This window comes from Haemaphysalis longicornis, unplaced genomic scaffold (genome assembly GCF_048455015.1).
Source record: "Haemaphysalis longicornis isolate Haplotype H1 unplaced genomic scaffold, Haemaphysalis longicornis Haplotype H1 scaffold_10, whole genome shotgun sequence".
NCBI classification, from domain to species: domain Eukaryota; kingdom Metazoa; phylum Arthropoda; class Arachnida; order Ixodida; family Ixodidae; genus Haemaphysalis; species Haemaphysalis longicornis.
In genome coordinates, this window is record NW_027526204.1 from 86,024,656 (window position 1) to 86,050,680 (window position 26,025).

Here is a 26,025-nt window from a genome sequence, read left to right on the forward strand (position 1 = left end):
GCTTGCCATTTCGAATATCGGCACATATGTTAATGGGAAGTCCGACTTATTTGTGCAAGCGTTGAATTGACGCACACCTGACCAAGCCCAGTCTCTCAAAAGCGGGGGAGTGGGTTCGAGCATGGTTAAGGGCGGAGCAGGCGACTCTTAAGGGGACTCTGCAACACTGTTTCCAAGTTTTTTTTTTTTTTTGAAATCTTAAATGCTTGAAGAACCCAGTCAAACAACACCTTCAGTACTTAGATCAAGGGTTCGCAAAGTACCTCAGCCAAAAAACTGCTCTATGCCCATCAGATAACTTAGAAACTTGCTCAAAAGGGTTTTTCTCTCTTTCCCGGTATTCGCAGTCTTCGACCGCTGGAATTTAGGCAATTTCCTTTCTTTTTTTCAAATTTCGGAATTTTTGTTAAAAGGAATTTGCTCCGAATGCCAAGCACGAATACGTTAACATATTTTAGGGTATACAAAGTCTTTACATAAAAAGAACTCGGGTGATAGCTGCAGTAGTTTTTGTTTAACAGGGGTAAAAGTTTCAAATTTTCCACGAGCCGCTCAACGCGCCAGTGACCGCGCCGGCTTTGGGAAATTTTTTTTAAGGGAAATATTTTTTCACAAAATAACTTCCTGAATGTTTTGCTCTTTGTACGAGGTGCGATATATTAAATATATGTCAAAATTAGAGTTTTAGACCGGCCACGCCTATACCATCTCTCGCGAAAACACTCTAGACTTTCTACGACCTGACGGGTCATCTTGCGAGTATAAATTAGAAAATTAAGGAGGGGTTCAGGACATCCGAACGCCCCCGCATCCTCCCCCCACCTCTGGATCTCCCAATGGATTCCCTCTTGCACCTAAAGTCGCCGAAACCGTGATCTGTTATATGCCTTCCTTTTGTGCATCTCGCTTTCTCCCACAGCTGATGTGTTATGCAAAAAAGCCGACTTTAACAAGCGCGCTTCAACAACGTGTGCTACGTGTTGCGCAACAAAGCAACAATTTTGTGTTGCCGGCAAGGTTTGTCAAAAATAAAGAACAGCATAGAGGGAAAGAGAGTATTGAGGCGGGCTTCGCAGACCCCTGAAATTCTCTGACGGGACCCTTTGACGTCCGCGGACCCGCATTTAAGAACCACATGGTATTTGTACCGTATTTACACGATTTTTACACGCCCCTGATTGTAACGCGAAGGTGAGCTTTCCCGTGGAAATTTAAAGAAAAACATCTTAAATTGAAAAGGTTGTTTAGAAATACACTATACATGTGCAACAGCTGGTTAAGGCGCGTCCATTGGGGAATGGGTACGCCAAAATTTACTTGCGTGATGTTGACGGATTGTTTTGGATTAGATTGAGTGGGATTTTGGGAGGAGTTCATGTCCATGGTGATGTGATGCAGCTGGACGCTTAGAAGCCGATTTCGGTTTTGCGCCCGATTGTAACGCGCACACAAATTTGAAAGCTACGATTAGCGAAAAAGCTAGGTGCGCGTTTGAATCGCGCAAATACGGTATATAAATCAACTTGCTCACTTCCATGAGTGTCCCCGCAATGTCCTGACATGTCTCTACCGCCATGAATTTCGCTGGAAATAACAGCCTGGAATTATGAATTGAACGCACTCTCACGGCTTGTCATCACAATCTGCGGTAATGCCCCACCTTGTGGCGTGAACGAGGTCTTCGGCCAACTATAGTCGCGTGTAGCTTCACGGAGCAGTGCAGTAGCGACGTTGACTGCCTAGCTACGCCAAATGATATAGAGCTCGCTCAGCAATAGTCTGAAAAAAGGCCTACTGAGCATTGCCGACCTGATAGTACAGCCACGGTACACTGTAAAATGATTTACGCCCTCACGGGTGTAAGTGAGTGTCTATAACTAACACCCTTACATTGTAGCAAAAAGAACAAAGAAAACAGTCCTCGAGGGTATTTTGTCGTTTATAACACCCTTACTTTCTAGCAAAAAGAACAAAAAAACACCCCTCAAGGGTATTTTGTAGTTTATAACACCCCTACATGCTAGCAAGAAGAACAAAGAAAACCACCCCTCAAAGGTATTTTGTCGTTTATGACACCTTTACACCATAGCAAAAACAAGAACAAAGAAAAACATCCATCAAGGGTATTTTGTCGTTTAAACACCTTACATTCTAGGTAAAAGAACAAAGAAAAACACACCTCAAGGGTATTTTGTCACTTATAACATCCTTACACCCTAGCAAAAAGAATAAAGAAAAACACCCCTCAAGAGAATTTTGTCGCTTATAACACCCCCACTTTCTAGCAAAAAGAACAAAGAAAAACATGGGTATTTTATTGTTTATAACACCCTTATTCCGTAGCAAAAAGAACAAAGAAAAACACCTCTCAAGGGTATTTTGTCGTTTATAACACCCCTACTTTCTAGCAAAAAAACAACAAAGAAAAACACAACCTCCAGGATATTTTTTCGTTTATAACACCCTTACACCGAGCAAGAACACGAATACACCCTTCTAAAGGGTGTTTTATCGTTAATTACACCCTTTGAAAGGGCGTTTTTTGTTTTTTATAGGGTGTAATGGTGTTAGTTATAGAAAGAGGACTGTAAATCAATTTACAGTGCAGTAACATGGCAGTCACTACCTTGCTGGGCCGCGTAAAACGATTACGCGGGTACCTTTTAAAACGCTCCACCGTTCGCGTCCGCGCGAAATTGATGTGTCCGTTTCTCGTCCGCACACTTATTTCCGAGAAAGCGTCAATGACCACCTCCGCAAAAATACGCCCGCGATGTTATCACCTTTAACAAATGCGTCCGCTTACGCCACCGCTGCCGGTTGACTCGTACTACGAGGCAGCAGCGCTGAAGGGCGTCGTGAGTTGGGCCACTTGCGGAGAACAACATCCGCAAAAAGAGGATGGTGGAGGACTAAAAAGAATGCGTATTCCTTTCTTTCTGTTTCATTCTGCAGTATGACGTCACTCACGCACACCACAGGGATAACAAGGTCTCGGCGCACCCGTGTGTTCAGGGAAGACTCATTTGAAATGAATGAGTATGCAGCGGTGAGCGTTGCGTAAGGAATAGCAGCGCGAGGCGTGATGGGCGTTGGCCGCTCTCGTCACCTGCAAGAGTCGCTGACGATAGATGCCTTGCCGCCGGCCACGAAGTTGGCTTCGCACTGCTTCACGTCGTCGTACTGGAAGCAGCGGCTCACTCGCCAGCCTGCGTGCATAAGTGACAGAGTTCCTCGTATAAGAACCCAGAAAGAAAAAAAAAAACGAAATGCAAGAAAAAGGGCGGACAGGACTCGCCCTGGCGCGAAGCAATCGCAAGAGATGCGAGAAATTTTTCCTCCTGACGTTTACATTTACGGCACAGCTATAGGCCAAACTATGAAAATTTGTACCGACTGGGCTTATTTTCGGCATTTATTGTGTTAGATGCGACTGCATGTCATTCACTCGCCTTGTCCCTCCATACGGCGTTGTTGTCCGTCCACACCCCTCCCCCTACACTATAAAATTGTAATAGTTAGCGGCGCCCGGTTTCGATCCCACGACCCTGTGGGCGGAACGCGAGGTACATGGTGCTCTTCCAACTGCGCCACAAAACCGAGAGAGAATCGAACGCTACGAACGCGCCTTATATCCTTGACTCATTCAAACTACGTCAAGATGCTACTGATACAACGCATGATGGGGCAATGATTAACACTTGCAATAAAAGAAAAGAAGCTCCCACTTACAGCAACAATGATGGAGTAAAGGTCATTGCGACAGCGAAGCCCCAAGCATACCACTCAAAGAGATTGACAAAGATTGGCCAATAAAACATAATAACAATAATCATACGCGTTCCCGACACGTTTCACGCGATTTCAGAATCAATCCAACGGAAACACCAAGTGAACCCCACGATGCGTCGCATCTACACAGGGTTCCCCTCGCGGGGAGGTGGGCGCAACAATTTTGTTACTGTATTTCTGTATTATAAATTGTATCTAGAAGGAAGAGGGACTTTCTACGATAGCATTGTGATAAAGAAGATTCCACGGGCTAAAGTTACCTTGCTGATGCCTGTCAAATACTATTCACAATTGCAGGCTACTTTTGATTAAGCCTCCGAAGATAGACTGTTATAACAAAAATTCATTTCTCAGGCTACCCAATAGCTGATGCGGTATTCTCTACTGTTTGCGTTGATTTTTATTTTGTTGTATCCTGAAATTTTACGCGCGAGGAAGGGCGGATTAATTAAAGCGCATGACTTTAGTGGGAGATTGCACGAGTCTTAACTAATCTCGGTTATGTTTGTTAGGCCCCTCGACGCCATGGCAACTTTCAATTGGCAGTTGAACGCTCGATTACACGTGCGCCCTGTTAATTTAGAATTATTCGATAGAGAATTGGTACGAATACCTTCGGAAGGCCTTTGAAGCAGCCGCGTAGTACAGGTATAAGGGAGGTTATGTTAAAAGTAAGGCAAGGATGGAAAAGGGTATTGGTCAGGTTGGACTAATAGACAGTTTTAGTGCGTAGAAGCTTCACGAACGCAGAGCTTTTACAGATGACGAGTGCGCATCCTCAGAACGCGAATGGTCGCCGTGAGTCTCACGGACGCACGTGAATTTCGAATTTTTACTTTGTGGTCTTTACGTTGCTTCCGTACGTAGAGTTGAGCAACATGGCGGAGCCCTGCCCTCCCGCCTCGCAGCGATAATAGCTTCGTCGCTTATCCCTCGTTCCGATATCGTGTTCTAATCTATTTGTTTTGCCCTCAGTTGACCCATCCTTACCCTCAACTAAAGTTTAAATCGACCAAAGCTTTTGCTTTTCAGATAGGAGCGCGATTTTTCAGCTGTTAAGCCTGACGAACTGGCGTTTGTCGTCGTCATAGCAACGGGATCGCGAGATCACGAGTGGCTACCGCAGTGTCTGTGTCTTTTAGTAGATGGCGCTAGGAATAACGCACGGCTATGGGCAAAGAGTGCCTGCATCATAGCACTAGAGTGTACTAGAAGGATCTTCTAGTACACTCTAATGTGTACTACGCGCGGGGTGCGGCGCGTAGGTGTAACTATAGTGTACTAGAAGGATTCTTCTAGTACACTCTAGTGTAACTATAAGGGTTTCAAACTGCATGCGCGTGGGCTACGTATACTTTTCACGTTTGCGTACGTGAACTCTGCACGCACGTGAAACTAAAACTGTTTAATAATAGGGACTTTCAGGTTTAATTTTATTGTATTCTCATACGCAACGTCAACTTGCGCGCTTACACCTCCTTTTCTGAATAAATCAGTTCTTCCTAAGTGCGCGCGTCACAGTCACAATGGTCAAAAAGCACGGCTGGCCTTGTACGACGTACTCCCGTGCATCGGGCGAACGGGAAGCGGTGACTTGAGGGTAATTACGCATCCGGTCATTCATTTTCTTTTGCGGTAAGTCCCCTTTCTCTCCTAAGAGTGCATGCGTGAATTCCGAGGCTCCTGCTGGCCAATTCACGCACTGGTCACGTACCACCGTCCAGGTCGCAGGACCTGTCCAGGAAGGACTTGGCGGAGAGGATGACGTCACCGCTCTTCTCCTGCTGGTCCCTCGACTGGCAGTTGGACGAGTGCCACATCAGGCACGCCATGTTGTCCCGGACGGACCTGCGTTACCGATTCAGTTTGTTTGTAAATTGTATATGCTGTTGAAGGATAGTTCGTAGTTGGTCTTGAAAATATTGAAGCACAGCGCAATAATTTTACGGACATGAGTGAAAGTCGACGGTTGGGTGTGCCTTAGTTTCTTCTCGTGTACTTGTCCGTATTGAGCTGTTGTTTCAAGATGTTCAAGTATATACTATTCTGACAAGGAGTTTACGTACAGAAAGAAGGCCGAAACTAAAAACACTATAAATAGAATATTTAGTCATTTAGTTAAGTGAGATAAGAATTCGGTTGAGTCACAAAACACTGTTGAGAACCACTTTAAGTTACTCAGTTTTGGTGTTGGAAGGCAGCTAGAGAACCACGAAAGCAATATTTAAACAAGCTTACGTGGTACATAATAACAAAGGAACAAACAAACATTACCATCTCAGGTGAAAATATGTTTCTTTTTCTAGCTGGAATATTGAACCAGAAATTTTCTTTAGATAGAAATAATCTAGCTAGAAATAGCAGAACTTCTCGCTAGAAATTCACTTTCTAGTTCATTTCTAGCTGGACTGAGCTATACTTCCAGCTAGCATTTCTCAGTCCACCTAGAAAAAAAAAATCCTGCAAGCTGGAAATAATCGTCTCTAGCTAGACTAAGAATTTTTCTAGTTAGAAGCTGTCGATTCCAGCTAGAATCGAATAATCTAGTCAGAAATGAAGCCGGAAATTATGATTTTTTGCTAGAAATGCTCTTTCCATTTTCACGGGGGTATGGTGGTCCAGTTGACTGGGGTAAAAAATTAGTAAAAAGGACAACAAGATCAGCAAGAACTGTTTCAATGCAAGCAAAATAAAAATAGTCAGGGCACGTATAACGAGGCTATACTTGTAGTGAAGTTGTTGCATTCGAAAGTGGTAACCTATATATTGCAGACAATATATAAACAAGGCGTGCTCATTTTCCTGCGCTTCCACCCAAGGAAAGTTGCAGGGCATTGGAGAATACATACTATTGATGCTGTTCCCGCATTACAAGTCCCTGAAGTCTTCCACCCAAGGAAAGTTGCAGGGCATTGGAGAATACATACTATTGATGCTGTTCCCGCATTACAAGTCCCTGAAGTCTGTTTTTTTTTTAAGCGAAGCCTTATATAGGAAGGGTTCCGTGGATTCTTCATGTTCGCTAACAAAAAAAGGTTTCGTGACAAAGACAATTTTCTCGCGAATGCTCCGCATAAACAGCTGCAACTCTTTCTTTATGAAAACTATCCCCAAAACAGTTAAATTACAATTGGCCGCTAAGGCGACTCTATCAATACGCCTAGTTTTATTTACTTGTCATCATTAGTTATTCCCCAATGAATTCGTAGAAGTAAAAGAATTCCCGCTTGCTCTCAGTACATGGGCATCTACGCGAGGAGAACAGACGGCCACCTGTTTTTCTGCTAGGATAAAACTCTAGTCCTTTCGGGTTTCATTGAGTAATCACAAATCCACAATCACTACCACTACCAAGTGATGAAAAAAAGAGTTCGTGTAGATTCTCTAACCATGTGTGTAATATGTATTTTATACAAAGTACAATGACTCGTATGTTTTTTGTTTGTTTTTTGTTTTGTTTTGTTTTTTCTCCCTCGTCCCCTGAGAAGAAGGCTCACCTGCAGATGTTCGTGATCTCCTGTCCCCTGAAGCTTCGGCTCTCCTGCCGCACTTGCCTCATCAGGTCGTCGCGGCACTGCTGCGCCCGCTCCAAACTGCACGTCTGGCCGAACGCGGGATCGGCGCCTGCGCAGAAGACCATGCATGCTCGATTTTACAACCTCTAACACTGTTTTTATTTTCTTAATCTCTTTCAAATTCTGCGCGCCAGCAGGTATAACCGTTCTAGTAAAGCAACCTTTCGATAGGTAGCAACAGTTATCTAATGTAAAAACGTCTAAACTGGCACTGCTTGATTTACTCAAGGCGCGTATCATACGAGTCGTTTCGGTACAAATAAAGCAAGATAAATTCGCCACCAAGCCAGTGAGTGGAATAATGACAGAACGTGTTTTAAATGGTGAGGGCCAGTGAGCCCAGATGAATGTGAGGGATGCTGCCATTGCGACGGAATTTATTGTGTGCATATTTCCGCCACTACGCTTATTTACGCCGCTATGCTAACGGGATGCGTCACACTTTCTACACAGGCGCAGCACATTTTGAAGGCAAAGCGAGCGAAGCTCCGTGTATCTAGTCTTCCTTGGTCCTGCCTTTCTCGCTGTTTTTTTTTTTTTCGTTTAAGCAACATTCACCAACTGGCCCCCGTTACCTCTTCTTTACAGAACAATACGAATTGGCCGAGATATTGCGCTACTGCTATAATGACTTAAATTTGTGCCACTTTGAACGCATGTTGGTGCCGTTCCCGGCCTCCCGGGAACCTGTCATCAGAATCGTCGTCATACAAAGAGGTACAACAAGTCTAGTCAGCCCATGTACAAGGTAGAGAAGGTAAACAGCGAAAACCGTTGGGCTTGGGACTCTGACCGGACGCTGGCTGGCGGCACCGCCTTCTGTCGACATATCGTTAAACATACCTCGCAAAATGGCCCCATATAGTCAAGCACACGTTCGCCCCGCAGCCCTCAGCGTGCCTTCTTTCGGCAAACAGCTTCACGGGAAGCGCTGCCAAACGCAGCCTTGATGTCAAGGACAACACGACTGGGGAAGTTTCCTTGGGTGTTCTCAATAAAATGTCTTGTATAATAGGAATGACGTTGTAAGAAACGTGTAGAGCAGATAGCATTTTAATAGTCGTCAATGCTTTTCGGCCTTAGCCGGAAGGTTGAATGCGTGAGGTACCTGTTCTATAGTTTTCAATGATTTTTTTGTTTATCTAGTGGGATGTCTGTTCCATAGACCTCTTTAACTTCTTCGCCCTTGGAGCTACCATTTTACCAGTGGGCTGTGCTAGCGGCCCTGTAATTGGCGCAGTCGACAGGAAAATGTAACTGCGCATGCGCAACACGTCCCAGAACGTGGCATGATCTTATTAAAGATTAACGGATGAAAAGGTTGATAGCTTTCAATCCTCTTTGGAGTTAGATGCAGGGTATATAGTGTGGGCTAGCTCTTCCAAGTCATCGATGTTTTGAGGCCCTTTCCAGAGGACTTATCGGGTCGGATAAAGTTGTGTGCTTGAGACTTGCGTAGGTACGCAAGTGCGAACTTTCGGTGAAATTTTTCGCCGTATTCGAGCGCACACCACACATCACACAGATGAGCGATGTGGCCTGTCAAAACTGCGTATGAAATATAGGTACAAATTTAAGGTTTCGAGCCCCGTCTGGCTGACATGCGCTCCCCGACCCCATGTTGTGAGTAGCTTCAGGGGCGGAGCGAAAGGGGGGGGTCTTATCGGGCTTCAACCCACCTAAATTTTGTCGCGCTTTGATGCACGGCAACCAAGGCAACACCTGTGCTGGAAACCATACTAGAATTTTGTCTAGAACCCCAGGAAGCCTCTCCGGAAAGCGCACCTACTCTCCCTTGGTGGCCCGTTTCCCTCCTGGCATGCCTAACTCCTGTGCAAGGCTTTCATACACAGGGGTGTTCCGTGAGCACGCGCTGCGCGAGGCGACGGAGAGTCGCAGCTCAGAACAAACTAGTGAGATTCCCGGGCGAAACTGCAAGCCTGGCTCTTTCGGTACCTCTTCGCAACCATGATTGCCGCCGAAAACCAGTGCGCTAAGGAATTCGGATTTCGTAACCGCTCCTCCCTCCCTCCTCCGCCCCTTCCCTCCCCCCCGCCTTCCCTGCGTTTAGGACTGTGGGAATCTTGTTCCCGGCGGGTTATTTTTAGTTGATTTCATGTGGGTATTTTTTAAGCGTTTTCCACAACTTTGTTAAATTTGGGGGCGCTCTTTTCCGTAGGGGGTGGTGTCGCGAAGTTGCCGTGCGATAATTCCAACTCGGATAATTCAAAATTTCGGCTAATTCAAACAAATTTGAAAATATTGTTTGGCCCGCGTTGTTTCAAACTTATTTTAAAGCCGCTGAATTCAAACTGATTCATTGCGTAAATTCGTTTAATTGGTACTGTTTGCTTGTCCTTGCCGGAAAATATCTGCTGCATTTGGCTCTTGTAGCTGCACATTTGCCTCCTCAAATCCCTAACAGTAGCATATAAAGCCGATTACCTGTATACGCGTGTCAAAGCGAAACCGCCCACCTGAACAACCACGCGTGGATCGAGGAAGAAAAAAGAAACAAGACGGCAGGCGGGACAGACCCGTGATCCATTCGTGATTATTTTCTTCAAAGTGTAACTGACACTTCAATTCTCTGTGTAAATGTTGTATTATAAATATATGTGAATGTTTCATTGCAACACAAGTGTGCATGTTGCCCGAGTCATTTTTACAAGAACTTCTGGTATTTCAAACTTCTGATTATTCATACAAAATACTGGGGTCCTTTCAAGTCTGGCTTGTCCCGAGTATACTGTAGTTTTATCTCATGAACATCTCCCGGATCTTCGAGACTACGAGCCACGCAGGGCGGGTGGTCGCTCGGTTGCGTCGTCCCGTTGAGCGTACCCTTCGGCTGTCCAGATCCCGCAAGCTGTGGCCGGCTTACAAGTAGCCTGGCGGGGCGGGTTTGCCGTGGACTACCATCTCAGGTTCCAAGCGTCTACAGCCCGTTCTACCACGGCCACTGGCTCTTCCCATTTTTAAAGTGCACATCACTTTAGGCGCTCGCCTTGTTGTCCTAGCTTGCTCGATGGAACCAAGCGTATCGCCACGGCGTTACGGTGTAGCCTGTCACGGTCCCTTCGCCGCGGCGTAACCCAGAGGCTTCGAAAGCCGAGTGGCTATGCCATGATATACGTATACCGTGAGCTAAGGTTCAGCTGGTTATTCTTAGGTTCCTGGTTGTCTAGGATTAGCTGATTATCATACTTACTGCTGCTTATCATCCAATCCAAATCCAATCTAATCCAATGCAATGCCATGCAATGCAATGCAATGCAATGCAATGCAATGCAATGTAATGCAATCCAATACCCGCGCTTGCACAGCACGGCTCTCCAGGAACTACGCGAAACTGGTCAACCTCGGCCAGTGTAGCCAATCCAATCAAATCCAATCCAAGTAACGCTGTTGTTAAACTCTACAGTTAATCAGGAAGCCAAAAGAAAATAAAAATCGCATTAGAACATTGGAAACATCCCACGTTGCTGATGAAAAATATGCTATGTAAAATATATGCGCTTACATACAGTACCAATATGCCCATAGAATGTATGCGTCTACAAACATTGGAATGTCACGCAGTAAACATATATGCATCGTATTCAAAGCACACACAGTACTATATTGCAATACACAAACATTCAAATGTATAAAGTGCAACGCATAAGTCCGATATGTGTTGCCACGCTCGTCCAATGGAACGTTCAGTCTTTGTCAGAATTTTACAGGCCACGCCGAAAGTGCACTGGCCGCAAAAAAAAAAGAAAAAAAAAACTCATTGCGCACGCCTACGTCTTGAGCGAGGCTAAAACGTTTTATGCGAAAAAGCTCGAGAATACACCGTTTTTTCTTACTGCACTAGAATAATTTTGTGGCAGTTAAACGTTAAGCTTATTATTTAAATTATTTGCGGTACATAGGGCACACGTTTGGCCTAGAAAGTTTTGACAAAGACTGTAGGTGCAATTATCAATATTCGCATACCTGCCTTGCTTGACAGAAAACCCTAATGGCACTAAAGGCTTTGTTCTGGCCTCGTAAAGGAGAATTGTTAGTCCTGTTGCGGCCGAGCCGGCATGCGCAACTAAGCGACCGGACATCGGCGTGTACGAGTTACTGGCCGCGGCTGCGACTCTCCAGAATTCTTCCCGAACCACTCCATTTGTACGGTTTCGTTGTCCGGGCCATTGTGAAATAATGAGCTCGAAGTGGCTTACGACTGTACGGTGACGTTTCGCCGTACGGTGATGAGCATCTCAAGCGACAGGCTATGGGCTCGAGGTCGAGAACAAGTCTCCCCAATCGTTAACCTATAAAGTTATAACTTTGAGATGTATACCATATCTTGGTGTTCTTGCTACTGCAGCTGGAGCAACGTCAAGGGCACTGCAGCGTTTTATTTATTTTTTGGTCCTCGAAAAACCAAGTCAGGGGCAAAAGGAGGGAAAAGGTGATTTTTTCCTTGTCAGCAGTGGTTCTCATCGGGTTTTTCTATAGACTGAACTATCAAATTTTACTTTTTTTCGAAACGGTCGTCTATAAGACGCGACGTCTTCCCAACCTAGAAGAAAAAAAGTACCTAAACAGGGACCACTGAGTTAGGCCTCCTCAGTTTCGCGAGCGCCCTCGGTCCTGGTGGCTTCAACTTCGAGTGTAAGAACCAGAGCTTATCAAAACAAAACAAGACGCAGAAAGACGCGAAGGGAATTTGATTGAAGAAATCAGGAGTGGTGAAATAAGGAATGAAGACAGAAACAACAACAACAAAAACAACAACAACAAGAACAACAACATAAAAGAGGCAAGCAAGCAGTATGGAAAGAAGAAAAGTAGGAAAAAGAGAAAGAAAAAGTACGAAAGACGGAAGGGAAGGACACCGGCCCCTTGACTACGGGGCTTGTAACGGTCTGAGTTGGTCGGTGAGAGTGTAATAGAAAACGTTTATTTGAGCAAAAGGGAAAGGGTGGTGGTGAAGCGTCCCTAGTCCAGGATTCCTAGTCCGGGCTGGCCAGCTCAGTCTCCCACTGCTAAAACAACATCCCGGCGAACCAAACCACATCGTCCCTGGGCCACACCTTTCTCTCGCCCTGTCCTCCTACCCTCCTCTCTTCCAAAACCATTTCCACCGCACAGCGTAAGGAGAGAACCACGTGCAAATAAACGTTCACAACAACAACAACAACAACAACAACAAAAAAGTTCTAACAATATATTATCGTTATCATCATTATCGTTATTTCTGCTCATCGGTGTTCGTGGCGGTACCGCCAAGAACAGGGTAGAGCGTCCTTCCACCTTTCCGTTATACGTCAGCACACGATAAAAAAAAAACAGTGGCTGTAGCGCGGTCTTAGCCGGTAGCGTAATTAGGCCTTTCTCTGCGGACTTCGTGTCGGGAGCCGCCGCGTTTGCAGGGTTTCTGACCCGCCCCCTTCCCGTCGTCGTCAGTTCCGAGTTCCGCGGAGCGTGCGCCAGCGGTGGCGGCGATGACTCGGCACTCTCGAGGGCCCCGTGGCCGAGTCAGGTACCGCACCGCTGGCCACGCGACTCGGAAGGTCGGCCGCCCAATCGCCCGACCGTCCTCCGAGGCCAGCGCAACAACCACTTTCGCTGTCTGCACCGCTGTGGGTACGCAGTGGGCGGTTCGCTTGGCTGGGCCTTGCTGGCTGCACGCTTGCTGGTAAAACGGCGAGGCGTGTTGGCGTGGAGTGCGTTTCTGGGAGCGGGTTTCCAATGCATTTGCCCGCTTTTGAGAGTCTCTATACGCTGGGAAATCAATTTTTAAAGACGAGAGTCTTTTTTGGATGACTGTAAGCGCAAAATGTTTGGTCTGTCTGTCTGTCTGTCACTTGATTGAACCACTCACTCGGCGGAGTCCTGGGTGGCTGCATTTTTGATGGAGGCGAAAAGCGAGAACGCCCGTGTGTCGAGATTTCGGCACACGTTAGAGATCCCCAGGTGGTCGAAATTAGGTCGAAGCCCTCTACTACAGGGCGCCTCATAAATAAGGTTAGCGGGTAAGGTGTCGCACTATGCTGTGTCGGGATTGCGTGCGTCGGGGTTGCGTCATACGGTAAAGATACCCAGGTGGCTTAAGTTAATTCGTATATCCTTGTTCTATTGCGCGTTTCATAGCCCACACGTAGGCGCATGAAATCGTCCCTTGAATTCCATTACTGCGCCGAGATGAAAAGTAAAAACACGCAATGAAAACGTGGCAGAAACGATAGGGAAGTGAAACAACAAAAACACGACCGTCACACCAAGACACAAATTTATGCGAGAAGCCACTCCTCGAGCTAAGAGTGCATAGTACCGAAGAATGCCACTCCTGGAGACCAAGACGTGTGTCTAGTCCAGTATCGTGCAAAAAACGTGGTATACTCATTATGTGACACATGTTTATTTATCAAGTGGCTCCGGCGCAGCGTCACCAATCGCACCACAGCTAAGCTGGTTCCACAGGCGCACGCCGGTGTTGCTGCCACGCACGAGCCATCGGTTCCACACCCGGCCGCCCCTCGCATGATCATCAAGTGGACCGGGCCGCCACGTGCAGAACGGAGGTCGGCGAAGAAGCTGGGCGCGTGGGGTGTGTGAGACGCCGGGCAGCGAGCAACGTTCTGTGCGCCGTGTGACGTCACTGCTCCTCACGCATGCGCAGCATGGCTCTTCAGGAGCCACGCAAAACTGCTCAACCTCGGTTAGTGTTGCCCCCGCTACAAAAACGACGCGGTTCAGCGTGGATCCTGCGGTTGTCGCTTGCACAGCGCCAATTCGAAGGGAACTACATTACAAATGCTCAGTGTCTTGTACATAGATCACAGCTATGTCCGCTCACAATGCTGTGAGCATACAGCCGGAATTTGAGCGGTGGGCTGTGACTGCAAGCCACAATGCGTTTGGGCGGCGCAATTGCCGTGACTCCTAATTTGCGGAAGTCAAGAAGAAAAGAGCATTCTGAGCAGCCTGTCCGGGCTTACACGAGCTTTGTTACAGTTGTGCGTGACTGCCACTCGGAGAGTACGGGACAGCGGCAATGACACATGGACGGTATCGTGAGGCAAACTGGGATCGCGCATAAAGATCTGCCATACCAATGAGGACTCATGGGAAGATTTCTCCGTGCTATCGTACAGTCGTCCACAGGTTTAGCTGTAGCATAATATTCTACTTTGGCGTGCCGTAGCTTGAACATTTTGACGAAAAACAGTTTAAACCAGCGTGGAGGACTTGAGTACCACCTTTACCTTCCGGGCAGTGCGAAAGTTGTGACTGAATTACCTGACGTTAGGAAGAAAGAGGACGGTAAGTGCGGAAAGCGTTGATCCAGCCAGGGCGGTGTACGACTGTACTCGTTTGTACTCGAACTCACACGAACTCGCATGCGACAATGATACTTGGTATGTTCACGCCCAGGCTAAAGGCAAGAGTATAGGTCAAGCCTAAAAATGGGACCATGAGGAGTAGTCATGAGTGCAAACTGGATTCTATGTGATCCCTGTGCCGCTGAGGAATGACTGTTTAGCCCCTACTTAACCAGGAGTAGGCACTCATGATAGCACACGTTCATAAAAAATGGCAAAGTACTTGAGAGTGAATGTGAACTCTTCGTAAGTACATCTACTCTATGACCACCCACTGTCGTCAAATGGGACTATTGGTTTTGAACTACTCGATATCGCGTTCACCCGTTCCTGGTCGCACCTTGATTTTCAATTAGTTACGGTAAGCCAGCATCAAATCTTCAAGAGCTCCCGCGCACGCATCCACACTCATGCTTGCTAAAACACATGTCATGACTTGAGAAGTAATCTCGGGTTCTAGGATTAAAAACATAAGTTGATAAGTTTTTATGAGTTAAGTCTAGACACTCGTTTACGCCTCGCGTTAGAGAGTTTCGTGCTTCAAAGACAAGAGATTTTACAGCAAAACTGTATACTTCTACACCCCGACGATTTCGTCTCCGTGGGCAAAAACGCCAAGGTGCCACTTACACTCTGCATGCTTCGCCCCTCCCCAGGTTTCACGTTAGTGGAGATGGCCCTGGATTTTTTCGTTCTCACCTTCCTTAATAACCTCATGTTATATCCCCAGGTAAGAGGACTTCCCAAACTTGCCCACACGGCCACGTTAGCTTTTATTACAACAAGTACGAGTACGCGTGAGGTACAAGTACAAGCCCGAGTATGAAAACGAGCATGCGCGAATGAGCAGGAGAAAATGAGTGCAGGTAAGTACACATTGAACAGTTTATTCGTGCGCTTTCATATCTATAGCGATCTTTTACAGACGAACACAACGAACTTGCACAGCCCACCACATCACTGTTCATTAAAAGCCCCTCTTCTTTCGGTAAGTGTATACAATAGACTAACGCCACAATTAAGGATGTCCATTTAACTAGCCGCACCCGGGGATGAGGTATTTCCCACAGCGAGTGAAACGTGAGTTGCAAAGACCGTATGAAGCTTCGACAGCTTCCATTGTGTGTGCACGCTGTGACTGCGCGTCGAGTTAGGCGAGTAGGCCTGATGAGCGTAAGGGTATACGTTGAGGAGAACGACGGTGTGAGCTGTCGAAAATGGGTCACGCCCGGGACCGTCTAAGGCACGCCGGTGTGTACACGGAAACGCTTGGCCGCCTCTCCGCGTCGTCCTATTTGCATACACGCCGCGGTAACTAATAAACCAAGGAGTCTTGTTATGCCACTTCCCGCAAGTCTCCAGCTGTAGTGTAATAGGGCACTCGATAGACAACAGGTTCAACGGCCTTTCCAGGGCCTTTGGAATGAGCGTGTAGCTCAGGTACTATTAAAAACACCTGTACTTTTATTTTGCGCACACATGATGTCAATGATTACTCTCTGTATCTTTTTTCAGGAATTCACTGTCTCTCTCTCTCCGAAATGTCACTAGACGGACCGCGGGAACATAATTGGGTGGTAAAGAACAATGCTGATGGTCACATATCGAAACAGTGTAATAACTTGCGACTGCATCCCGATGATAAAGCAAACCAGATTTCTGTGAGGGGCCAGCCATGAGCTGGAGCGAGAATTTCTCGAAGCGTACTTTATCAAGAAAGCGAATCAGGAGTGCATGAGTGAAATGTTTATTGCCCTTACAGAGAGAGAGAGAGAGAGAGAGAGAGAGAGAGAGAGAGAGAGAGAGAGAGAGAGAGAGAGAGAGAGAGAGAGAGAATTAATTCCTGCTGAAGGAACCAGAACGTAATCCTTGACGTCGCGTGTGGTGAAGATATAAATACAGTTTTCTTTCTTATAAATAAAGTTCAGTTTGAAGTGCCGTCTTGTCGGTCATGCTTAATTCTCCGTTTGTGTATATTTTTGCGCTTTAAAACCTTTTGATATATGTCGAACCCTTTTGCCCGCATCAAGCCTTTGCTACTTGAGATGGCTTTCAGCTTTTCTTGAGCCGTTTTAGCCTTTTACACTATGCATGACTGTACATAAAAGTACCAGAATTTTAGCCAACTGATGAAAACTATAGATTACTACGGACAAGAAATCGTGGCTTGTTCATGGCGAAACAAAAAAAAAACGAAACTTCGTAGTAAGTTTCTGCGAAGGGAAAGGTTGGCCACCACATGACTTTATACAACTTTTTTATAAGACTTAGTAAACGAGGAATAATTCGTTCGAAAATTCTTTAAACAACGAATATTTGGACCACAAGAAAAATTTCGCCACAGTTTTTGGTCGCGACAAAAGAAAAAAATGAGTACATGGTGACACACCTTCATTGTCATTCCATATTGCTACATTGCTACTTTTCTTACATGCCACACCTATGAACTACTCAACGATTGAATCATACCAGGCGGGTCTCAACTCAGAGATGGCTAGCGTGCGACCTTGGCACTAGCTTGTCAAATTTGCCTGGCTGGTAACTACGATTCACCACGTGACGTCATAATTCGTCCTACTCCTCCTCATTCACGTCAACGATTGCCGGCTGCACGTTACCTTTCTCTCGACGAATTAAAACAATGCAGCGATTACTCCACATTCGGCCATCAATCAGATGAGTCGTTGTTGAGCGAGCTCGTCATGCGTGACTCGGTCATCCCAATTACCGGTGACGTCACTTCTGCCGACTTGTGCGCTGACGTCATGCTTTACTGCGTGGCCACGTGTCCGCGGAGCGGCTCCGTTAAAAAGAACGTTCGTCTAGCAGACGGTGAAGCCTTGTATCATTGCAAATTCGTTATGAACTCCGTGGCCCTGTTCCTCCCATTTCCGCCTTTCATTGCTTTCTTGGAAACTAAACCAAAAAAAAAAAAAGCCTAGCGTCAGCATAAACATACTGACATCCTCCCCTTTTTTTATGTTCGTCTTTTTCCGTTGGCGCCGAAAGCGGGCGCGCAACCCACCTTGGCCTTGGAAGGGTCTTGGCGTGCTACCGGAGTTCCTTCGGAAACAAACGCCGGAAAAGAATTATTTCTGGAGCCGTCATTAGCCTACGCGTAACATCCTTTCGTTACTGGCGGCAACCGTAATATCAGGTTTTGCGCCGCCGTTCGCTATTCCCGCTAGCCTTTCCGGCCGCTAGTTTCTCGCCGTCGACTTCAATTCTCTGGCCCGCCGGTCCGTCCGTCCGTCCGTCCGTCCGTCTTGCCTAGCATAGTTTATAGTAGCGTGCCGTGACGTCCGCACAGAATCAACGTATGTATCTCGGACATGTCCGCGAACTACCACGCAAAGTGCGCATCACATTCAGCTGATTGGTCCGACCTCCGCGATATTGTTGTTGTCTTTGCTTGTTGGATTGGCGGCGGAGTCATCACGGCGGCTTCTGCGCTGCCGTCTTCGAGCAAACAAAGGAAAAGTGGCGGGGCACTTTGGCGAAGACCTCGACCGCGTGCGGGAGCGGCGGGGAAGGGTGGAGGAAAATTGTCCCATTGTTGACAGTGCTGCGAACACTTCGGCTGCGGCGTGGTGCGCTACCGCTGCGGGCCTCAAGTGACGCTGTCGTTTCTTCTTGTCCTTGTGCTACGGCTAGGTCCCTTGTATTCGTATTAAAGGGACCCTGCAACACTTTTTTCAACTGGTTTTTTTCTAAATCTCAAATGCTTGCAGAACGTAGTCAGCCAACACGTCCAGTAATTAGATTAGGAGGTCGCAAAGTACTTCAGCCAAAAATTACTACTCTATGCCCATCAGATAATTTAGAAACTTGCTCAAAGGATTTTGCTCGTTTTCCTGGTCTTGGCGTTCTTCGACCGCTCGAATTACGTCGTTGGAGCGATGTAGCGGCTGTTGGCCGGTTTTTCTTCAGTTGCAGCATGCAATGAACGCATTCGATAGCCACTTTAAAAAGAAAGTCACAAAAGCAAAGCGGAAACGGAAGGCGTGCCTGCTTTGACGAGCAAATCACGCAGTGCCGCTCCGTTTTGTCGATAACTATAGCTTCAGCAGTGCTTCCAGGCGCGAAGAAAGAGTGAAAACGTTTATCGGAAGTGTTTCAGGGCCCATTTAGGTTCCGATGAATTTTCATCCTGTTAACTATTCTGTAATCTCTTTGTTCTGAGGTAATCATTTTATTGGTGCGCTCGGCTAGCGGCACTATAATTGATGCAATCAGCAGGATGAACTAAATGTGTATGCGCAATGCATCGCAGAACATGTTCTGGTTTCTTGTGGTTTCAGGTTTCTGGTCCTGGTTTTTTGGGCAGCCAGTTTATCAGAGGGTAGGCTAGCGGCACGATAATCGGCGCAGTCGACAGGATAAACCCTCTGCGCGTGCGCAACGCACACAGAAAAAAAAAACACTATTTTTTCTTTTTATTTTTTAGTCGTGCGACCAGTTATTTTATCAGAAAGCTGGCTAGCGGAACGATAACTGGCGCAGTCGACAGGATGGCCTTACTGCACGCGAAACACGGCCCAGAACATGTCCTGATTTTATAAAGCTTTAAGAAATGCAAATGTCCACAGCCAGTACTCGTGCTGGTGCAGAAAACGGGGGGGGGGGAAGGAAGGGGAGGGGAAGAGGAATGGGAGGAAGGGCGGCTATAACTGTTAGCCTCGACGAGTGAGGACTGAAGATTACGCGTAACAAACGAAATAAAATCTGAGGGGTGAACAGTTAACAAGATATTAAAAGTTGATGTTAAGAAGATGTTAACAAGTTTATGTTACGTTACAAGAAGTTGACACTTAACAAGATACTAACAATTTATGAGTTCAGCGACATGAAGCAACAAACCAGCCAAAATGTTGAGTTCATCCTCCTAGGAAGTTCTGGCGTCCTTAATGGTTGTGCACTCGAATCGCTTTTTCTCCAAACGACAAAAGTAAAAAAGAGTGTCTACATGTTCAATAAACCCTGAAATACGATTATACGACAACCGAACGACGTGTTCCTTACCTGTCAAAACAAAACGGCGATCGCAAGAAATATTCACTTCTGCCACTCCTGGAGAAATTATTATTTACCAAATAAATTCTTTGGCCTCCCATTAGTCCTGGTTATCGAACCGGCTAGGATGTATTCAATCTATGGCATTACAATCGTAAGGTCCCCAGTCCTTCTAATTGAATTACGCGCAGAATCATAAAACATCAGATAAATAATCACTCGTAGTTCTCCGCTTTGTAGGAGGGGTGCATTGAAAACAAAGTCACTAAGTTGTTAATACTAGTGCAAAGATCGGGAATGAGGTGAGGTATTAGGTGCGAATCTGCACATTGCTACAGCGCTATCCTGTTGCTTCAGAAAGCTTGTATATAAAAGGGAAGAACTTGACTAGCAACCCTGATAGGCGCATCATGTGTTATGTCACAATAAACGGATAAATCCAGAGTTCAATAATCCGTCGGATAAATGGAGTTGAAATGCCTAAAAGGGTTTAAATGCCTCGTGTGACTTAAAAAAGCTAAAATGCCCTGTACCCAGAGTTGCCCACCCTTTTCCGGCGTTCGGAATATCAGGAAAGAGTATTTTTTTGTTTATTAAACCTTGTTATGGTCTCCCCCTGCGACTTTTGTTCGATACTACACGGAAAAATTTGACCACATCTGTGTTCGACGAAACAGGGCTCGACAGTAATTATACTTCTTCATTAGTTGTCTCGGAATGGGGGGAGGGGGGGCATTTTAACTTCTTGCAACCTCTGTCACCATGCATGACCTAAAAAACGGCGACAGCTTTCGTTCCGTAAAGAAGACTTAGGTTGCTACTGCGTCCTCTTTCTCGCCCTTTGTTTCTACATACACTTGGAACAGCTGACATACTTCTGGAACACACTTTCACGTGCTCGGTAATGGCGAAAATAATTAACTGTGCTGATAAACCAGCAGCCAGAAGAGGCACTCGCATATTGTGAAATCCGTTTATAGCGAATGGTGCGAACATAGAGGGAATTGGCTGCGCCTCCCCGCCGTGCCCACGCGCGCAGGCGCAGTCGGGTCCAGGTGCTGACAGTATGCACGCAAAACACCGAATGCACGGAATGCACGAAACGCACGGAAACTCTCTATTACCTTATCAGTGAAAATAGCGAAGGGACGGGAGCAAAAGAAAAAGAAGACAATACAGGCGCTGACTAACAACTGGGCATAATTACTGCGGTGTGCATTATATATTACAAACAGGAATGACGTCACATTCCAAAGGAAGGCAGAATAAAGAAGAGAATATGAAACAAAAAAAATAAAGAAGGAAAGAGAAGGAAAAATAATAGAAATAGGAAACGATGTTCACGAAGATGTAGGCAACACAACTCGGATACTATAAACTCGGATACTGTAATCACTATCCGAGTTGAAAATGATTAGGTGTGTGAGGGGCCAAGGATTGGAGTATCCCTGTTTATGTTCGCAACAAGTGAAACAGAAGTGTTGTCAGCTTTCACAAATCTACGTTCCAGTAAATCTAAGGATATAGATGGCTTTCAAATTCAGCCGTTTAAATACGTAATGCATTTATTGGCTCCAGTGTTGGTACACGTGTAGAATTTGTCACTGAGGAATGGTTTTTTCTTAAACAAATGCAAATTGCAAGAGTAGTCACTATGCACAAAAGTGGCCCTACTTCGGATTTGTCGAATTATAGGCCTGTCTTTCCCTGTGTTATCGAAAGCCCTAGAAAGAAATGTTCACTCCACGATAAATAACTTCCGCCTTAAGCAATCAATTCTTTCCGAATGTCAATTTCGATTCAGAAGGAATAAATATACAGAAATGGCGCTGACTGAAACAGAAAGAAATCATTATTAACTTATTAGAGATGAAAAAATGTTGTTCTCGGAATTTATATCGATTTGTCAAAAGCCTGCGACCTCATCAAAATTTTTGCAGTGTAAACTTAGCCACTATAGAATTAGAGAAAGCTGCCTATACCCCATAGAGGCTTATTTAAAAAAAAACAGAATACAGGTGCAGACTACAATGACTCATTGTCAAATGCAAGGTCAATTTTGTCTGGAGTACCTTAAGGTAGCATTTTGGGTCCTCAGTTGTTCTTAAATATATCTTATGGCCCCCTTTCAGTTCATCTTATGGTTTACGCTGATGACATTACAATGCTAGTAACAGGGCCTACCGTGGCTGAATTATCGATATACGGCAATAAATTTTTAGACTATCTTCGTCAATGGTACAATAATGACTGCCTTAAGATTGAAAACAAGACGAAGGCTGTGATACTTCAAACAAAAAATAAAATTCCGGGTGACGATATTGAACTTGTGATCAGTAATAATAGGGTTGAGATCGTGGGTAGTGTAAAATGCTCGGGTATTATATTCTCAGAAACACTAAATTGGGACGTGCAAATTGACGGCATACGTACAAAAAATGAATATAAATGGCATGATACGTCGACAGCGATACAGCCTTTCAAGACGGGTAAATGATTAATATACAGTGCATTTATGCTGCCAGTTATTGGCTACTGCCATGCACTTTGGGGAACAACTAAGCAGAATAAATGGAAAATTCTTGTAGTGCAAAACGAGCAATACGGCTTATTGCTTATGTGGAGTGGAATGCTAATACCGACAAATACTTTGCTGAGTTTAATATTCTTAAGGTGACCTCACTCTACGCATTCAGAAATCTTTCAATGTACAAAACTACTGTAGTCGCCAACAACAGTGCCATGTTGTCAATCTTTCAGCTTGTTCGTCATGAACCAGCTTACTGTGTACGCCATAGTGCCTTGTGGTCATTGAAATTCGGTCGCACCAGTCATTCTTACCAATCAGTCTTGTACACCTTACGGAGACTTTTAAACACACTGGAAGAAAATAATATTTCTATAACGAGAATCTCATTGAAAATGGAAACAAAGCTGATGTACATTTTTCTGCCTTTTTTGTAATCAGGCTTATTCATTACTGAAGATTTACTTTTGGTTACCGGTCTGTCGGTTTACCAATTTTGCTTTGTATAGGTTTTTTTTCTATAGCTGCTTCTTTTTATAGTAATGTACACGGTTGATATTACCGTCGCTATTGTGTAAAAATGTGGATAAATGCAGTCGCTCCGTCTCTGCGTGCTAGATCACTGCTGTTGCCCTATGTAGGGCGTAAGTGGTGCTCAAGCTGCAAAGGGCAGCTTTTTTTCCGTCCGTCACGTATCGTATTGTATTTTGTGCTGTACAAAGACAAATAAATAACTTGTCTTATCTTATCTAGTGACATGCGCCATAAGGGTATTTAAGTTCATTCTCGAGCAGTGCCACGAAGGGCTGTTTGACCCAATATTCACCACTCTTCGCTACCGTCATGCAACCAACTTGTCTCAAATTAAGATGTCCGCTCCAATATGTCATGCACCTAACTAGCCCGAACTCATGCTTTAGTCCGATATGCCATGCAGAAAACATACCTGAACTCATGTTTTTTTTTGTCCAATATGACATGGAAAAAAAAAGCCAAAACTCCAGATTTAGTCCGATATTTTATGAAACCAACTAGCCCTTACTCCAGATTTAGTCCGATAGGTCATGTAGCCAACTAGCCCGAACGCATGTTTTTTTTTAGTCCGATATGTCATGGAACCAACTAGCCCAAACTCAAGTTTTTAGTTAGTGAATATTTTGTATGAAAAATTTTGCCGAAGGTTGTACGCTTTAAGCATAGATTTATCGGTTATAGAGTACTCTGTCTGGGCCTATTCCCAATCAAAATGTCCGGATGGAATTAAGCTAAACAATACATATATTCAGGGCTGCGTGGTGGTCCTTGTTACGATAGCACAGTGGGAGAGCTTTCATTTAAGTGATAAAGCCACCATTCATTCGTAAACACTTTTTTCTAAAGCCACGGCACTGTGTGAGTTGGTAGCATACATGCTCTTAATCATCGGGGTTCAGCACAAAAAACTGATTATGTATTTATTTGGAACGGCTGTTTCTTTTAGAAGTTGTTGCTGTAGTTAATACATGAAACAGTCAGTTCCAAACAACGGATGCGAAATGGGCGTTCCTGATCCATCACACACTATTGTGTGGAATAGATGCAGCTTTTGTTCTTTTTGAGCACTACGTATTGCGACTAGCCTGATTTTGTCGCCACCCGCTGCAGTGACGTGGAAACGAACTTTGGAAAGGTTCTCGCCAGGTTAGTAGATTTTGTAATGTTGTTCTCCCATTAAAGGTTGAATGAAAGTTTTTTTGCTGCATCATACGTATGCTACGACCCAGAATTATAATTTCGGACAAAACTTTCACTACAACATTGATACGTAATAATTCAAATTACCTGCGGTTTCTTATCCCTAACTTGAATCAAGTTTTGACATTCATGTGTCAGAAACGCGTCTGCCCGAAAATCGAATCGGCCTCTTAACGCCCTTGCCACAGATTCCGTCCTTAGAAGTTAGCAGGTGGATCCGGACGTTTTTCCCTCCAAGATTGGGCATCTGAACCCTACGAAAAAACGAATGACGGTGCCGGATAGTCCATGCGGGCAGCCCCAGAATTAGCAGTCAAGGAGGTCCTCCGAGGCATAGTTTTGACCGCTTATGATTCAAAAGGAATTGCCACAAAAACGAGTGAAATTTCCTATTACAACAGAACTCAGGTTAAGTGCTTCAAAAATTTCCTCAATGCGTGCTCCAGTTCACGCTAGCACACTAATATCCAAGTGCAGTCTCTACGATTAATGATGTACTAGTTGGGGTTTTAGGGTATAAATTGCGGTAAGTTCCGGGGCTTTAATAATCTCGTTATCAGATCCCGGCAGACCGAAAAGAGAGGAATCACTTACGGAGTGAGATGAGGGTGGATGCCACCAGCACCACCGTCGTCCACACAGATGATTCAGACATGGCAGCGAGAATTGTCTTTGAGGAGTGTGGTTACGGAGGGAGATCCTCGGTGCTGGTCCCAGCTGAAACTGTGGACGAATCTCGGGCTCTTCGAAGTCCTGAGTGGTGCGTAGCCTCGCAAGCACTGCGGAATTTGAAGTCACCTTGGATGTGTGCCTCTTTGATATCGATGGGGCGACGGTCAGGCTGACTTCCTTCTTCTCAGCTCCTAGTCTAACTTAAAGTTCGCTATCCACGGGTCCGCGTTGACAACAATTACTTCAGTAAACTTCCAGCGGCGTCACTGAACAGTCCTTTACGAGCATCCTCAGCCCCACGGCGACGAATACTGCTTCGCTTTAGGCGTGAGCTGATAAGCTGATGGCACTTCTTTCTCCGGAAAGTCGATAATACGACCGGTGAATCCTTGATAACAAACACCTGAAAATTGGTCTTTCGCCTGAAATACCTTAATACGAAATGCTGGATTAACGCCACAGGTGGAGAAAATACGTTCCAGAAGTCTGTACCAAAGCCGGGCACCGCACCGATCGAAACTCTAGTCTCCTGTGATCGCCTAGTTGGTTACGGTCGCGTGTCGTCTGCTACTGTCGTCTGCAGCTGCCGCCGAACGGCCTTCTACACGGCGTCCAATTGTTTCGACTACTGCGCGAGTTCTTCGGCGGTGCTGGCGCTTACTTCACAAGCCCGGCGAGGGGAAGTCGCTCGGCCGTAACGGTCCAGGCCTCCTCCTCACGCATGCGCCGTTGCCCTCCCACCTCATGGACACGCTTGGTTGCTGGTCCACGCCGGGTGGGTGGGGTGCCGTGCTACCGGAGCTGCCGCCTCATCTCTTTCGTTCCTTCTCCCCCCACAAGGCGACGAAGCTTCGCCGCGGCATCTCCGCTTAATAGCGTCCCGTTTGGAAACCGTTTTGAGGGTGTGGCCCCCTGCCAACGCCACTGAAGGACAACAAGGCCTGTTGGGAACCTCCTCGGGTTCCTCCGCTCCGCGGTTGAGTCACTAATTGCTCATCTGTCACCTGACGCGGCTGTAGATTTTCGTTTTTGTCGGGGGTTATCTAGGTTGTGTTACGACGGCAGTTTACTGTCCCTTATTCGTTATCTTTCTTTCTGTCTAACGGTTGCGGCTTTACGCTTACCCATTCAAGTTTAATTGCTGAGCATTTAGGCGGCATTGGGCTTTCCCCTTGGGATTGTTCCGGGACTCATCACTCTTTCTAACGGCGCTTACCGGGCAACGTTTCCGACGCTCTTCCGACAGTCTATGTCCACAGCGTTCCTTAAGACGCTACCTTTTGTTGTCCTCGCTTATAGGCGTCGCTGTGCTCGTTATTCTGCTAGCATTTTGCCACTGACACTT

The 26,025-nt window shown here is 45.8% G+C and overlaps 1 protein-coding gene across 2 annotated transcripts in view; it reads right to left on the reverse strand.

The window, feature by feature from the left end:
- LOC144158866 (uncharacterized) overlaps positions 1–25,353 on the reverse strand; it is a 39,127-nt gene extending 13,774 nt beyond the window's left edge. The window contains exons 1-4 of one of the 2 annotated variants that reach the window (XM_077690036.1): positions 24,603–25,353; positions 7,290–7,416; positions 5,507–5,640; positions 3,110–3,209 (exon numbers count right to left, since the gene is read on the reverse strand). In XM_077690036.1, coding sequence (XP_077546162.1) covers positions 3,110–3,209; positions 5,507–5,640; positions 7,290–7,416; positions 24,603–24,663 — 422 coding nt within the window. In that variant the 5' untranslated portion in view covers positions 24,664–25,353. The remainder of the gene's footprint in view (positions 1–3,109; positions 3,210–5,506; positions 5,641–7,289; positions 7,417–24,602) is intronic. The other variant, XM_077690037.1, reaches the window with a different exon arrangement.
- Between the last annotated feature and the right edge of the window lie 672 nt (positions 25,354–26,025).